This window comes from Plecotus auritus, assembly GCF_963455305.1.
Source record: "Plecotus auritus genome assembly, chromosome: 8".
Classification (NCBI taxonomy): domain Eukaryota; kingdom Metazoa; phylum Chordata; class Mammalia; order Chiroptera; family Vespertilionidae; genus Plecotus; species Plecotus auritus.
This window is the reverse complement of record NC_137782.1, coordinates 94,882,735-94,897,396: the sequence shown is the minus strand read 5'-3', so window position 1 is coordinate 94,897,396 and position 14,662 is coordinate 94,882,735. Positions and strand designations below refer to the sequence as shown.

General features: G+C 54.4%; 1 protein-coding gene across 1 annotated transcript; it reads right to left on the bottom strand.

Annotated features, from left to right (window-relative positions):
* Nucleotides 1-559: 559 nt before the first annotated feature.
* TUBB1 (tubulin beta 1 class VI) lies at nt 560-6,072 on the bottom strand. Its single transcript, XM_080683891.1, has 4 exons — nt 5,861-6,072; nt 2,787-2,895; nt 2,000-2,110; nt 560-1,881 (listed from the first exon to the last, which is right to left on the bottom strand). The coding sequence occupies exons 1-4, from the start codon at nt 5,915-5,917 to the stop codon at nt 803-805; spliced, it is 1,356 nt and encodes a 451-aa protein (XP_080540017.1). The 5' UTR covers nt 5,918-6,072; the 3' UTR covers nt 560-802.
* Nucleotides 6,073-14,662: the final 8,590 nt, after the last annotated feature.

Sequence of the window (14,662 nt, the reverse complement as noted above, 5' to 3'; positions counted from 1 at the left end):
GGGCTTGCACCGTGCTCAGAAGGTGGTGACTGTATGGGAGAGGGAAGGCCATTCCAAAGTAGCCTTTATAGAGGGACAACGGAGAGGGTGGTCGATGAGGACCCAGAGTCTGACACTAGTAAGAAACGTAAATGGTAAATGTGTGTGTGGAAAGCTGGCAACAAGGAGCGGATTGGCGCTCCTGAGTTTTGCCTGTCGTTTCTGGTTTGGGTTTCAGCCCGCACTTTTCTCCCCTTCCTTTCCTCCTTTCCTTTCCCCCTTCCAGTCCAGTCAGTGGCTGCGTTGTGCACAAGGACTACACAATTTGCTGGTGGGTGTTGACTCACTTACTTCAGCTGTGTGGCTCCCCAGTACCGCTTGGTCACCTGGCTTTCCTGGAAGCCAGCAAGCGTGAGGGGGCGTGCTGGGCAGAGTCCTCGCAGCCCGGGACACGGAGGCAGGAGTCCAGGTGCGCCTCAGTGCTGACAGTTACAAGGTACCCTCCTCCCCACAATCATGTGCTGTCCTGCCCGCACGTGCTGTCCATACAGTAAACAGTTGTAGACAAAGGGAGTATTTTGTGATAAATGCACTTTACTATTCAAAGGAGTGCAGACAGTGCATGGAATACAGCGCCAGAGAAGACCCTGAAGCCATCAGTGATGTCCCCGCCCCACCCACCGCCCCCTGCCAGTGTCCGTGTCCAAGCTAGCGCTGAGTGGCTGTGAGTAGTGGTACTCGGTGCTGCCCAGCGGAGCAGCCTTGGGATTGCTGCCCAGAGCAATCGTGTGAAGAGCCACTCCCATGCCAGCCGCTCTCTCGGTCAGCCCTCCTTATCCTCTGCTTCCGTTTCTGCCTCCCCCACCACCTCGTCATCTTCCTCCAGACCTGCTTTGGCGTCTTGAATCTGCTGGTACTCGGACACCAGGTCATGGATGTTGCTCTCGGCTTCCGCAAACTCGTTGATGTCCATGCCCTCGCCAGTGTACCAGTGCACGAAAGCCTTCCTCCTGAACATGGCCGCGAAATGCTCGGACACCCTGGTGAACAGCTCCTGGATGGCTGTGCTGTTGCCGATGAAGGTGGCAGCCATGCTCAGCCCTGGGGGTGGGATGTCGCAGACAGCCACCTTGACATTGTTAGGGATCCAGTCCACAAAGCAGTTGCTGCTCCGGGTCTGCACGGTGAGCATCTGCTCGTCCACTTCCTTGGTGGACATCTTCCCTCGGAAGATACAGGCCACTGTCAAGTAGCGGCCATGCCGGGGGTCACAGGCAGCCATGGTGTTGCGGGCATCAAACATCTGCTGGGTGAGCTCAGCCACCGAGAGGGCCCGGTACTGCTGGCTGCCCTGGGCCGTGAGTGGGGCGAAGCCGGGAATGAAGAAGTGCAGACGGGGGAAGGGGACCATGTTCACGGCCAGCTTGCGCAGATCAGCGTTGAGCTGGCCCGGGAACCGGAGGGAGGTGGTGATGCCACTCATGGTCAAGGACACCAGGTGGTTGAGGTCTCCGTAGGTGGGCGTGGTCAGCTTCAGGGTGCGAAAGCAGATGTCATAGAGGGCCTCATTGTCGATGCAGAAGCAGGCGTCAGCGTTCTCGATCAGCTGGTGGATGGACAGCACAGCGTTGTAGGGCTCCACCACCGTGTCTGACACTTTGGGCGAGGGCATGACGCTGAAGGAGTTGAGGATGCGGTCGGGGTACTCCTCCCGGATCTTGTTCATGAGCAGCGTGCCCATGCCTGAGCCGGTGCCCCCGCCCAGCGAGTGCACGATCTGGAAGCCCTGCAGGCAGTCACAGGCCTCGCTCTCGCCCCGCACCACATCCAGGACGCTGTCCAGGAGCTCCGCTCCCTCCGTGTAGTGGCCCTTGGCCCAGTTGTTGCCAGCCCCAGAGTTACCTGTGGCAGAGGACACGTGGTTACCTCCCCAGAGGCAGAGGAGACAGGGTGGAGAGAGGAGGACACCATTAGCAGGCATCCTTCTCTCGTCCCAATGGAACCTTCCAGAAGAACCTACCATGGACAAAACTGTCTGGTTGAAAGAGGCTTCCCAATTTGCTAGATCGGATGCTGTCCATCGTCCCAGGTTCCAGGTCCACCAAGATGGCTCGGGGCACATATTTCTTACCTGTGCAGAAAAATAGGAAGAAGTCAGCAAACTATTGTTTTTTTCTAAAAGTTAATGTTTCGCCCTAACCAGTTTGGCTCAGTGGGTAGAGCGTCGGCCTGGGGACTGAAAGGTCCCCGCTTCAGTTCTGGTCAAGGGGACATGCCTGGGTTGTGGGCTCCATCCTCAGTAGGGGGCGTGCAGGAGGCAGCCGATCAATGATTCTCATCATTGATGTTTCTATCTCTCACCCTTCCTCTCTGAAATCAAGAAAAATATTTTTAAAATAAAATAAAAATTAATGTTTCATCAAAATAGAATCTTGTGATACTGGCCCCTCCCCCCCCAAAAAAAATGGTATCTTTGGTAGAGATTTACAATCACATCCTGACCCTAACAACACACAAATCTACAAAGTGCCTTAAAAATTACTTTTCCATTATTGTTTTGTTTTGTTATGTTGCCGATGACAGAGATTCTATTCCTATTGGAAATGCTGCTGGTTTTTATTTAAAAACCGAATGGGAAAGTTGGTGCTTAAACTGCGCGTGTTAAGACATGTGCCCCCCTTTAGTGACTTCCTTGAACAGAGCTTGGGGAACCCGTCACTCAGCCTCCTGCGGATGTGCCCGGACATCACCCATGGACATCTCGTGGTCCCTGTGAGCACTGGCTGCTCCAGAGCACAGCATCCTACCGTGGGCCTCGTTGTAATACACGCTGATCCTCTCCAGCTGCAGGGCGCAGTCCCCGCCATAGCTCCCAACCGAGTCGATGCCGTGCTCCTCACCAATCACCTCCCAGAACTGAAAACAGAGGAGGGGTGGTCAGTGTGCAGAGGGACTCGAAAAAGGCTATGTTGGCTGCAGGTTGGACAGGAAGACAGGAGGTGGCCCTGGGCCTGCCTCCCTGGGTCTCCCTGCCTGTCCCTTCCCAAGACGTGCTTTTGGTCCTTTTCATAAAACCTCTTCGTGGCATCATTCACTTTGTGCCTCTATTACAGATGCATCTGAAGACTGCACTCCATACCCACCTGAATTCCCCAAATGAACTATCAACATAACATACATTAAGTTGGATTTTGCTCTGATTAAATTCAGGCTGTTGTATACATTAAAGCTGTTGTTTAGAATGTCACATCACAGTGTAGCTCTAATTTCACCTGTAGTGCTCCAGGCATATAAAGTATAGACTCCAAGCCCTAGCTAGTTTGGCTCAGTGGATAGAGTGTCGGCCTGCGGACTAAAGGGTCCCGGGTTTGATTCCAGTCAAGTGCATGTACCTTGGTTGCAGGCTCCTTCCCAGCCCGGGCCCTGGTCCAGGCACATGCAGGAGGCAACCAATCGATGTGTGTCTCTCACATTGATATTTCTCTCTGTCTTTCCCTCTCTCTTCACTCTCTCTAAAAGTCAATGGAAAAATATCCTTGGGTGAGGATTAAAAAATAATAATAATAAAGTATAGACTCCAGAATGAAAACAGACTGCACTCTTAGCTGCTTTCACAGTAATATTGCACTTCACTTTGGAGTTTTATTTTCATGCAGTTTACCCAAAAGCCCGTAACTGGGACATCTACTAGTATGCCTGATGCAAGCAATGTGCATTTTGATGATCAGGTGTGCACACAGTTCAAAGTCATGCATAGCTTACTTACCCTCGTGTAACTGAAACATACTGCACCTTCAATCACACATACAGTACTTATTAATGTAGATACATGCCAAGCTCTCAGTATGGAAACAGTTACCGGACGCCTTCTTTTCATTGCCCTGGGGAAGCCCATAGTCCCGTGCAATGAACACATCTATGCTCAAGTTCCCAAGGGCTTTTTCCCAGCCACCTCTTGTGAATGATGGCTCTGCTCCAGCCATGGTCTTATTTGCAGTAAGTTACCAGCACTGTTCAGGGTGTGGAAGAATCAATAAAGTTAAGTTCTGTGATACCACAAATGAAGTATAACTTCAAGTTCTTATGGACCCAAATAATAAGTAGTTGCTGTGGTTCTGACCACAAAGTTCTGGAGTGAGAGCTAAGACCCTATCTAGACTGCTCTCCCTCTCGAGGGCCTCCATCCACATTATCTTCCAGCGTCAGGGCAGTGGGGCTTGGGCCTCCTCGGTGGGCTGTAGTTTGAACATCTTATCGCTGTCGTGTGGAAGGGTGATGCTTCCCTTCAAGCAGTACTCGTCTTTGTCCCAGGTTTTAAACCCCTGCGTTCAAAGACTGGTTTCATCATAGCAGCAGCATCCACAGCAGCAGACAGTGGGAGACAACCCAGTGTCCATCGGGGATGAATGGTAACAAATGCAGTCCACCCACACAAGCAATATTCAGCCTTAAGAAAGGAAGGAGCCGAAACCGGTTTGGCTCAGTGGATAGAGCGTCAGCCTGCGGACTGGAAGGTCCCGGTTTCGATTCCGGTCAAGGGCATGTACCTTGGTTGCAGGCACATCCCCAGTAGGAGGTGTGCAGGAGGCAGCTGATCGATGTTTCTCTCTCATCAATGTTTCTAGCTCTCTATCTCTCTCCCTTCCTCTCTGTAAAAAATTAATAAAATACATTTAAAAAAAAAAAGAAAGGAAGGAGCCTGGCTGGGTGGCTCCGTTGGTTGGAGCATCGTCTGGTGCACCAAAAGGTTGTGGGTTCGACTCCTAGTCAGGACATATACCCAGCTTGTGGGTTCGATCCCCAGTCCGGGGCTTCTGGGAGGCAATCGGTTGGTATTTAACACATCAATGTGTCTCCCTTCCTCTCGAAAATCAACGAGAATGTCTTCAGAGGAGGATTTTTTAAAAAGAAAGGAAGGAAATCCAGTCACCTGCTATAGCCTGGATGAACCTCAGGACATTGTGCTCCGTGACATAAGCTGGTCACAAAAGGACAAATTCTGATGACTCAACATGAGGGACCTAGAGAAGTCAAACTGAGACGGAGTAGGCCAGTGGGGCCGGGGCTGGGGAGAGGAATTCGGGGTTACCGTTCAGCAGGGACAGAGTTTCAGGTTTGCAAGAGGCACTGAGTGATACCCTTTTAAATAGTTAAGGTGAGGGGGGGTGAATAGTTAAGGTGGTAAATTTTATGCTGCCTTTCACCAGTGTTTTAACATTTTAAAGACGGTTTTAATACAGTTCATACTTGTAAAGGTAATTTAAAAACAGCAATGAGAACAATCAGAGACTATAGGATTGGTCATCTTCCGATTAGGGCTGGAGTCACTGGGCGCTCTCATTGTTTTCTTAGCATTACCAACTGAGCCAGGTCCTTTGTAGAAAATTTTAAGGGGGGGAGGAGAAAAACTCATTTATATTCCAGAGGGTGTATTTTAATTCTTACTGCTACTGGGCATAAACCTTGTAGGTTTACAATTTACTTTCCTGTTGCATATTAAATGGAACAGCAGTTGATCCTTTTAACTTTATAACCTAAAGGGGAGGGAAAGATAGCTTCGCATATGGTGTTGAAAGTTTCCCAACAAACTTTGGAAAACTATTTGGAGACAAATTACTATTTTCAGATATAAAAAGTTCATTGCTTAAAGATGATAAAAGTAAAAATAGGTTATGTGTATCGTACATAAGAGACTCTACAAAATTAACATGAATTAAATTAACCCTGTATGCCTGTGCTGTTTCTGAGTCTAATTAAAGGCTGTTTAATAATCAAACGCCCAGCAAGTGCATGCGGTCTGTTCAGCTGACGGAGGGCAGTTTCTTGGTTGGCTGCACCATAGACCGTGGTGAAGCCATTGCTAGGAATGAAGGCGCCTTACCTTGGCTCCGATCTGGTTGCCACACTGGCCGATCTGAATGTGCACAATTTCACGCATCCTTGCTTTGTGCCCAAGGGCAAGATCTTTACGGAATCTTCAGACCCTGGGAGAGACGCCCTTCACCAGTGTGAGCCCAACACGACTGGTCATTGCAGTGATGGGACCAGCTGACCCAGCTGCCCCCCAGTGTGACCCAAGGGTGTGTCCAGCCCGAGGCCAGCCCAGCCCTCCTGTGTTCTGCCTATCATCCTAGTGAAGGGGGTGTTCTTTTCCTCTCCCAGCACAGAATATTGCCCGGTCATTTCCTAGAGTTCAAGACCAAAGGCTGCCTTTGTGCACGGTGCACAGCAGTCCAGCATAAGGTGTGGGCTTGCGAGATGGACTCTCGGCACTGGTTGGTGAGGCATGTGGTGTGACAACTGAGCCTGGCTCCTCATCACCCTTTCTAGCCCTGCGTTCTGTTGGCCCCTTTGCTCTTGTCCTGCTGTCTGGGGCTCATTGCCTGCCAGTAGTTTCCTTGAGCAGACCAAGAATGCTCAGGGGCCAGAGGGACGCCCAACCACATTTCCATTTTGCTAAGGCCCAGCCAAGGGCAGCCGTACTGGGGGGGGGGGGGGGGGGGGGGCAGAGGATGGACCCGCTCTGCCAGATCCTCAGCATGCTTCCCTGAGCTCCCAGCAAGCAACTTGCAAAACCAGGCCCAGGCCCCCCTCCCACCTCCTACCCACAGCCAGCCCTGCCCAGCAGCACAGAGCTCTGGGGGTGCAGGCAGGGCCACATCTCAGTCCTGAAGCCCCAGCACATGTGCAACTGTCCTCAGCAAGCACCTGCTTCCTGAGGCCTCTCTCAGCCTTTGCCAGGGACCCGAGGCGGGCCCTAATCATTGGACAGCTACCAACTGGTACCTGCCCTATACTGGGCACACATTTGGGAGCTGGGGTTCGGGAATGGAGGAGATGGTGCCGGCAGCCTGAGTCCCGGAGTTCTCTGAGGAGGTGACTGACTTAGGAAGGCAAGTCCCCAGGGTGTGGATTCAAAAGCAGGACTGAACTGGACTCAGCCCAGAAGCCCTGGCCCCTGTTCTCCCTGCCTCTGACATGACAGGTGATCTTGGTTGAGTGGTTGGTCCTGCCTCCCGGGCCTTTCCAGACCTTTGACTCCTAAACCCTGTGTACTGCCCGGCCTGGGCAGCCTGAGATGGGGGTACGTGGGACGGCGAAGAAAAGTTGCTAACAATGGACTTTGGGGGGAAAGGGTGGTAAATAGCCTCTACTCACTCCCAAAGGCATTCACCCACAGGAAGGACTTGAGCTGTCAATTGGAAGCAAACCCCAGAGGTGGGGAAGGAGGACTTGTCCCCCAGGGGCTGGCATGAGAGCTGCTCTGGTCTGCCACTGTCCAGAAGAGGCCCTGTGACGCTGGGCCGGGCCCTGGACCGGGGAAAGTTGCTGTGAAGGGCGCTCCTAGGACAGTCAGGGGCATTTGAATAGATGGCACACATTGCTCAATAACATTGTGTCCATGTTAGAGTTCCTACATGTGATCGGGGCCTGGAGCTTATACAAATAGAAATCCTTGTTTTCAAGAGATACTATGATGCACTCAGGTCAAGAGTCACCAGGCCAGCAATTTAGTCGCAAACATTTAGGCAACACCATAAAAATGTGATACATGGAAAGAGGTGAACCAGTGTGGCAAGTTGTTAACAGCAGGTGCATTTTCCCCAACGTGGTGCAGGATTAGCTCGGGGAACACTTCTCCAGTTTGGAATTTCCTTCTACTCAAATCTCAATGATGACAGGTTTCACAGATGCCTCTGGTTCAAACCCTGCCACCCTCAAAGGTAAAGAGAAGAAAGTGTAAATTCAAGATGAAGGAGTTTGCGGTGTCTAGCAGTACTTTTCACAAATTAAAAAATAAGCTTTCAGCTCTCATGGATGTCACCCCATTCCCTTTCCCTTGGTGCCCTCTTCCCTCATCCCCTGCTGACCTCTCCACCTTCCCCTGCTCATCAGACTCCTACAAAGTCCCAGAGTCTCAGGGCAGCTCCCCTGTGACTTCCTGGAGCACCTTGACCTTCCCCTCAGTCCCTGTGTCACACACACACACACACACACACACACACACACACACACACGCCTGCGGCCCAGCACTTTACTTGGTCCTGTTTGCTAATCACTTATTCTCATGCCTTATCTCCCGTCAGTCTGGGAACTGCCGCTATCTTTCCACCTTCGAGTCCCCCACCTGCCCCTCGGGTAACAGGGCCTCAGCAAATGTTTGCCGAGCGCACACAGACAGCTGGGCAAGTTTGAGCAGCCACAGCAAGTTTTCATAAAGGCAATAATGTATTTATTCAGAGTATGTCCTCATGGGGCCGGGGGCGGGGGGGAGAGTCGGGGGGGAGGCTGGAGGGTTTTTCCCTCCAACCCCTAAGTGGCTTGTTGATGGGGTAACCGCAGGTGCTGTTAGAGCTGCTCATAGGGCCGTGTGGGCTGCGGGGACACAGCCAGGCAGGGGCTACTAGATCTCTCTGTGCTCGTTCTTCGCTGTGTGGGCAGGAGCCACTGTGTGGGCCCCCACCACCTCCACCCGGAGCACATTCCTCTTGGTCATCTCAGTTTGCTCAGGGAGGGGAAGCCAGGCTCCCAGATGGGCACCTAAAAGGTTTTTCTGTTAATGGGGCAGTTGGCGAAAGAGGAAAGAAGAGGAGCTATTTGCTTTGAGCTGTTTGCTGGCAGTGTTTACTCAGTCTCCACACTGCACTCAGCTTTGGACACCACTGGGGCAAGGGCAGATGCTGGGCAGGGAGCTCACGGTCCAGGGCCGAGGCTCGGCTGCTCGTGGGCCTACCTCCTCCCTGAACCTGAGTTTTCTCAGCTGCAACACAGGGTTGTGGTCGCCTGTGCGCTGTGGGGACTGTGCCTTTGCAGGAGGTGTTTTGCGAGTCTGCTTCCAAGGGTGTTAGAGGCTGCGGCTCCCTGTATAGATGGCACCATTCATTTCTAGGTAGTGAGCACCTACTATGTGCCAGGCTGAGCTAGTTGTGGGCACAGAGAGCTGGCTGTCCGGGTTTAAGACGTCTGGGTGGAACAGAGTGGTAAGAAAGGCATGGGTCTGAAAGCAGCCACTTCACACCCCTCTGTCCTGGTGAAGGTAGCTGTGTCCCATGGAAAGAGCTCGCCTCGGAGGGCCCTTCTCAGACCAGCAGTGACAGCCCCTCTTGGGACACAAGCTCTGCTCTCCGACCCGGAGGATGGTGACCCTCCAGCCCTGAACTGCAGCGAGGGATGGAGAGTGGCCGTCTGTGACGGACAGTCCTTTGTCCCCCAGAGAAGGGCTGTGGCAAAGGCAGGTTAGCAGTGACTGCCCAGGAGCTCAAGCATCAGCGAGCATCACTGCAGAGGGCAGAGGGCAGAGGGCAGAGGGCAGAGATTAGGAGCAAAAGCATCCCAGGGAATGCATGGTGGTGACACCACTGCACGACAGGAACGCCGCTGCCTGCGGACGCTGAAACGACCCTTAGTTGGGCACCACCCCTCGGCGCACTGTTGGCCTCAAGAAGATGCGGTGGCAGCCAGCCCCTTCCTGCATGTCGCTGGGTCTATTATGGGAATGGGACTGCGACGATAAGGAAAACCAAGTGTCACCAGAAACCCCAGATCGGCTGCTCCCAAACTTCCTCCAGGAGATGCCCCCAGTGGTCAGGTGGAGGCCCCCCTCCCCCCGCCATTTGACAAATGAAATAGAATCAGGAAAAACACAGCACACTTAGAATTCATTGATTTCATCTGCCCCTGATCCTCTTCTGGGTACATCAAAGTTCCATGAATAACTCCAAGGAGATTGTTGAATTATAGTGTTTGCTTGTGATTCAGAGGCAGAAATTTTTCCAAATGTCTTAGCAAGAAAATGACATCTGAGGGGCCATTATGAGTGACTCAGCGGTGTGGGCAGATCAGCTGCACTGCGCTCCCCGTTCCTGTCCTCGGCTTCGGGTGTTCTCTAGCTGTGAGAGAAAGTTCCGGAGAAAGAATAAGTAATTCGCAGAGAGGAGGGACTGGGAGAGCATGGCTGTGTTCCCACAAGCCAGGCTGCCCGGCTTCATGGAGAAGTTTTAGACCTGGTCCCCCAGCCGAAAATCCCCATGGCACTCATACCACGCTGGCCTCCGGGCCACTCTGCACCCCTCCCCACCCCACCTTCCCCCGCCCGCCCCGGTCTCCAGGTTCAGGCAGTGAGACACTCTGCCAGCTCTTTGGGCACATCAAGGGTCAGAGCTGGGCTGTGCCGTCTCTAAGGTGCAGAAGGAAACACACACACGCATGCACATGCACTTCCCCGAACTGCCATGATTCTGCAGGGACACATTAGCCCTCTCCACCGCGCCTCTCCCTCTCTCAAGGCAGACAGGACCCGATAAGCAACGTTCTGTGGCAGAAACAGAGATAAGCATAGCACCACCAGCACCTGGAGCTGAAATCAAACAGAAACATACACTCCTTCAAGCCCAGTGTTTGTCCAAGAGACCTGTTGTGTGCCTCTCAGAAATCCATTCGTTTATCCAACAAATATTGGCCAGGTGCTCTCTGGGGGTTCGAGGGACCTCAGGGAAGTAGGGAAGGGGGGCCCTGCTCTCCAAGGATGCAGACATACAGCCCAGGTCCCCTTTCCACTGGCCTTTGCCAAGTTCTCTGCCACCTCATTTGGGAATCTGAGGCTCGAAGAAGAAATCGGCTCACTCAAGTCCCAGAATGAGGGTCTTCAGGCCCCTATGTCCAGGGGTACAATGTGAGGTGTTGAGAGGGGTCTGCCCGCTGGCCTCCAACGAGGCATCTGAGGAGCTCAGACTGCTTACCTCCTCTTTCTCCTCACCCCTGGCCCACACCTGGGTCCTGCCAGCTCTACCTCCCAGGCAAGTAGCCATGTGCCTGCTGTTTCATGTCTGCGAGGCATCATCAGCTGCCCGTTCTTGACCACAGCAGACCCCACCTGACCTCACTCTGCCTCCTTCCATCTCCTCCGCCCACGGCCACCAGAGGGATCTTATCACATAAACCTGGCCCTGCCCTTCAGGAGCCAGCTGCCACAGGGGAAAACTGCCCCTCTCACCACAGCCTGCATGGCTCAGACCCTCAGAGAAGATGCCGGGAGGGGCGGGGAGGGGGCTTGCAAAGACTGCGATGCAGGGCAGAGGGTCCTCACCTCCTGGCCTGCGCCTGCAGGAAGCGTGGCTGTGGGTGGTAGGCAGGACACAGCAGCTGTGCCCGGCCGGAGGCCTGAGGGGCATGTTTAGGGCACCTTTGAGCTCTCCGTGACCTCACCTGCCTGTTGCTCAGCCACCCCTGCTGCCTTGTGCCCCTCGGCTTCTTCCAGGTGAGCACCCACCAAGCATGTTTGCGTGTTGAGGACTTTGCATAGTTTCTCCCGTCTGCCTCGGAAGTGCAGCACTTCCCATGCCCGTGTCCTCGCCACCAGTCTCCACTCCCTGAAGCGCCCTCCCCAGAGGCCCCATCTCTAGCTGGCCCTGTTGTATCCATTTCCAAGCACTTTCTACTCCCGGAGGGCTTCCTTTCTCCATGTGCCCCTTTCCCACTTGTAAGCTCCTCGAAGGCAGGGGCTGGCACAGTGGTTTGGCACATGCCAGGTGCTCAGCAAATACCTGTGACTGCCTGACTTCAGAGAGCCACCGGATCTGACCAGTGAATGACCAAGACCCTTCAGACAGAGGTCATGGGCAGCTCCCAGGCAGGCTCGACATTCTGGGCTCGGCCATGACCAACATGTTCTGAAGGTCATGCTGACAGCCAACCTCATGAATGGGGTCCCAGGGAGGCAAGTGTGTGCAGCCAACAGAGGGGTTCATGGTGATGCCTTTGGGGACAGCAGCAGGACGAGGTCACACCTGACCCACCAATCAGAAGGCTTCCCCTGCAAGGCGGCTGGGATTCAGCTGGAGCATCTGACCTCATGGCCACGTGAATGGAGAGGGTCCCTGCGCTGGCAAGAACGCCAAAGTGCCCTGTGAAGCCAGACGTGACTGGCGAGCAGGGTCAGCATCCCTCCAAACAACACCAGTATCCAGGATGTGGCCAAACTCAGGAATGTGGAGTAATGGGAAGTGTCTGCAGCTTGCGGGGTGGGAACCACCAAGCGGCCTGAAGGTTCCGAGGGGTGAAGGTTCTGAGGAAATTCCACAGACACAGAAACAACCTGTCTGCACTCTTCTTCAAGTGGGGAGAGCGGGCTAGCCCCAGCCCAACTAGGAAGTATGTGTGTTCTTCATCGGGACGAGGGGAAATCAACCCTATTTTTAGAAATAATAGGTTTTTGTGTTGTGGCCTTGGATCATGTATGTGTCAGGAGACTTTATAGAGGAAAAGAAAAGGTGGGGGGACTAGATTCTAACCTGCCACCCACAAGCCTATGCTAAGTACAGGTCTCCTGACCTCTGTGGAGCCTCAGTCTTCCCACCTATAAAATGGGGAGATAGCATCTGGCCCCACCTCATAGGGTTGTGCCAACATCTAAAGAGGACAGATGATTCCCAGTCTGGAGACTATTTTAGAAAGTCATCGCCTCTGCCTTTAAGCACCTCTAGGAACAGGTATGATTCAGTTACGTCCAGGAGGAAAATGCCAGGGCACAGGTAGGCTTCCAGAGAGAGGACTTGGTAGTGGTTTCAGGGTGACTCCACATCTCAGCACCTGCAAGACTTGCCCCAGGTGGGTCACACTGAGTACAGGAGGGAGTGGCTAGAGCTGGTGGGCCCCTGCCCAGGCCCCTCTGCTCCAGGCTGGAGAAGATGAGTCTTTATCACAGACTAGAGGCCCCGTGCACGAAATTCATGCACTCAGGAGAGGGGGGGCCCTCAGCCTGGCCTGTGCCCTCTTGTAGTCTGGGAGCCCTGGGGGATGTCCCGCTGCTGCGGAGGTGGGAGAGGCTCCTGCCACCACCGCTGTTCTTGCCAGCCTTGAGCCTAGCTTCTTGCTGAGCGGCACTCCCCTGGTGGTCAGTGCATGTCATAGCGACCTGTTGTTCTGCTGTTTGGTCGATTTGCATATTAGCCTTTTATTATATGGGATGCCCTCACAGGACTGGCCGCCAGGTCTGCCAAGTCCGAAGCTGTGCTCAGGTGCACTTGCTGTGCAAAGAGACGAGCAGGCCCCGGAGGCCAGCCCAGCAGGCTCTTCCTCCTACTGAGCCCAGTGGCCTTTCATGTTGATCTGCATGCCCTTCCCTAGCAGTCAGCTGTAGTGCTCTGACCACAGTCTACAGGCTGACACTTTGCTCAGGTTGGTCCAAGGCCACCCCCATCTCAGAGCCTCAGCATCCACTGATCACAGCCAAGTTCACATGTAAAGGGCCCTGGGTCTGTATGTCTGACCATCCTGGGGGCTGGAGAGGCAGAGTGTGTCACACCAGCCCTCACTCACTCACTTCTCACCTTACAAGTTGTGGTTTCAAATGTCTGGACTCCCTCCCCATCCTGCTGCCCAATTTCCCCATCGCTTTCTGAGTCTGACTTGCTTCTGTGTCAAGGAAACGCTGGTGGGCCACAGCGAGGCAACCCTGATGTCCTTCCATCACCAGCCTGAGTGTCATCACCCCTCCCTCTGGCTAAGCTGCATTCCACAGGCCTGTGTGACCTTCCCAGCCGACCCTGGCCTCCGCCCTGGCTGCTGGAGGCCATGTGATCAGGCCAGCCTGCTGCAGCGTCTGTGGGAGGCAGCATTACGGCAAGCTTGGCCCTCGGAGCCCAGGGCCCTGTGTGACTGCAGGTCACCTGCCAATGACAAACTTAGGGCTTTCCCAGAAGAGAAAGAGCACAGCAGAGGGTGGGGCCGTGACTACACTTGAGCTCCCAGTGGCTTTTCAGGAACAGGGACGAAACTTTTGGCTGAGAATGCAGTGCCCGGGCTCCACCTGAGGCCTCGGCTGCCCGGACAGCCACTGCGGACAGGTGTCCAGCCCCATTGGGGTCCCATGGTCACTTCAGCACTCCTAAGGTGGCCATGGAAATTGCTGGAAGTCCAGGAGGCAGTCATTTTGATTTTTGAATGTCTGGTGGCACAGGCCGTTAGGGGCCAAGGGGCCGTAGAGGGGCCGGGCCTGCGGACCCTTCCTTCAGGCCAAGGCAGCGGCTCTGCGGCCTGGGCAGCAGGAGGGAGGGATGACTGTTCAGTTAGGAAATCGAGGCCATGGCTCCCCACTTCTGCTTTGAGTTCCGCATTTGACCCTGAAGAGCTTCGTCAGCAGGAAGCCTTCCCAGCATCTTGGAAGCCAGAATGCAGAACCAAGGATTTCTGTGCCAAGGGAGCCTGGGCACTGCCTCCTCTGTGAGGGGCAGCATCTCTTCAGAGGGCCTGGGCCCTCGCCAAGGGGGGTGCCAAAAGCCAGGCCAGGGCAGGATTCTGCAGGGACAGTGGCTTTCCTTCAGGACTTGGGGAGAGCCCTGCCCCTTCCCAGGGAGGCCTGGGCCCAGGTGGGATGTCGGGACAGGGGGACCTCTCCAGGGTTGAGGGTCTCAAGAATCCCAGACTGCTGGGGACATTCCAACACTGCTGTCCCTGGCCCACCCCGCCTCAGGGCCCCTCCAAGTCTGGCTCTGATGTGATCAGTCAGGACCCCAGCCACGTGGCTGGTGGCCAGTGGCGGGGTCAGGTCTGGGGTCTGGCTCCACGCCCAGTACGTGACCCCATCTCAGCCCCTCCCGCACAGGCTGCGGCTGAGCGGCTCTGCCCGCGGCCGGGGCGGGGCCGGGGTCACCGGGGGCAGGAGCGGCTGCCCCGCCCCGGGGGT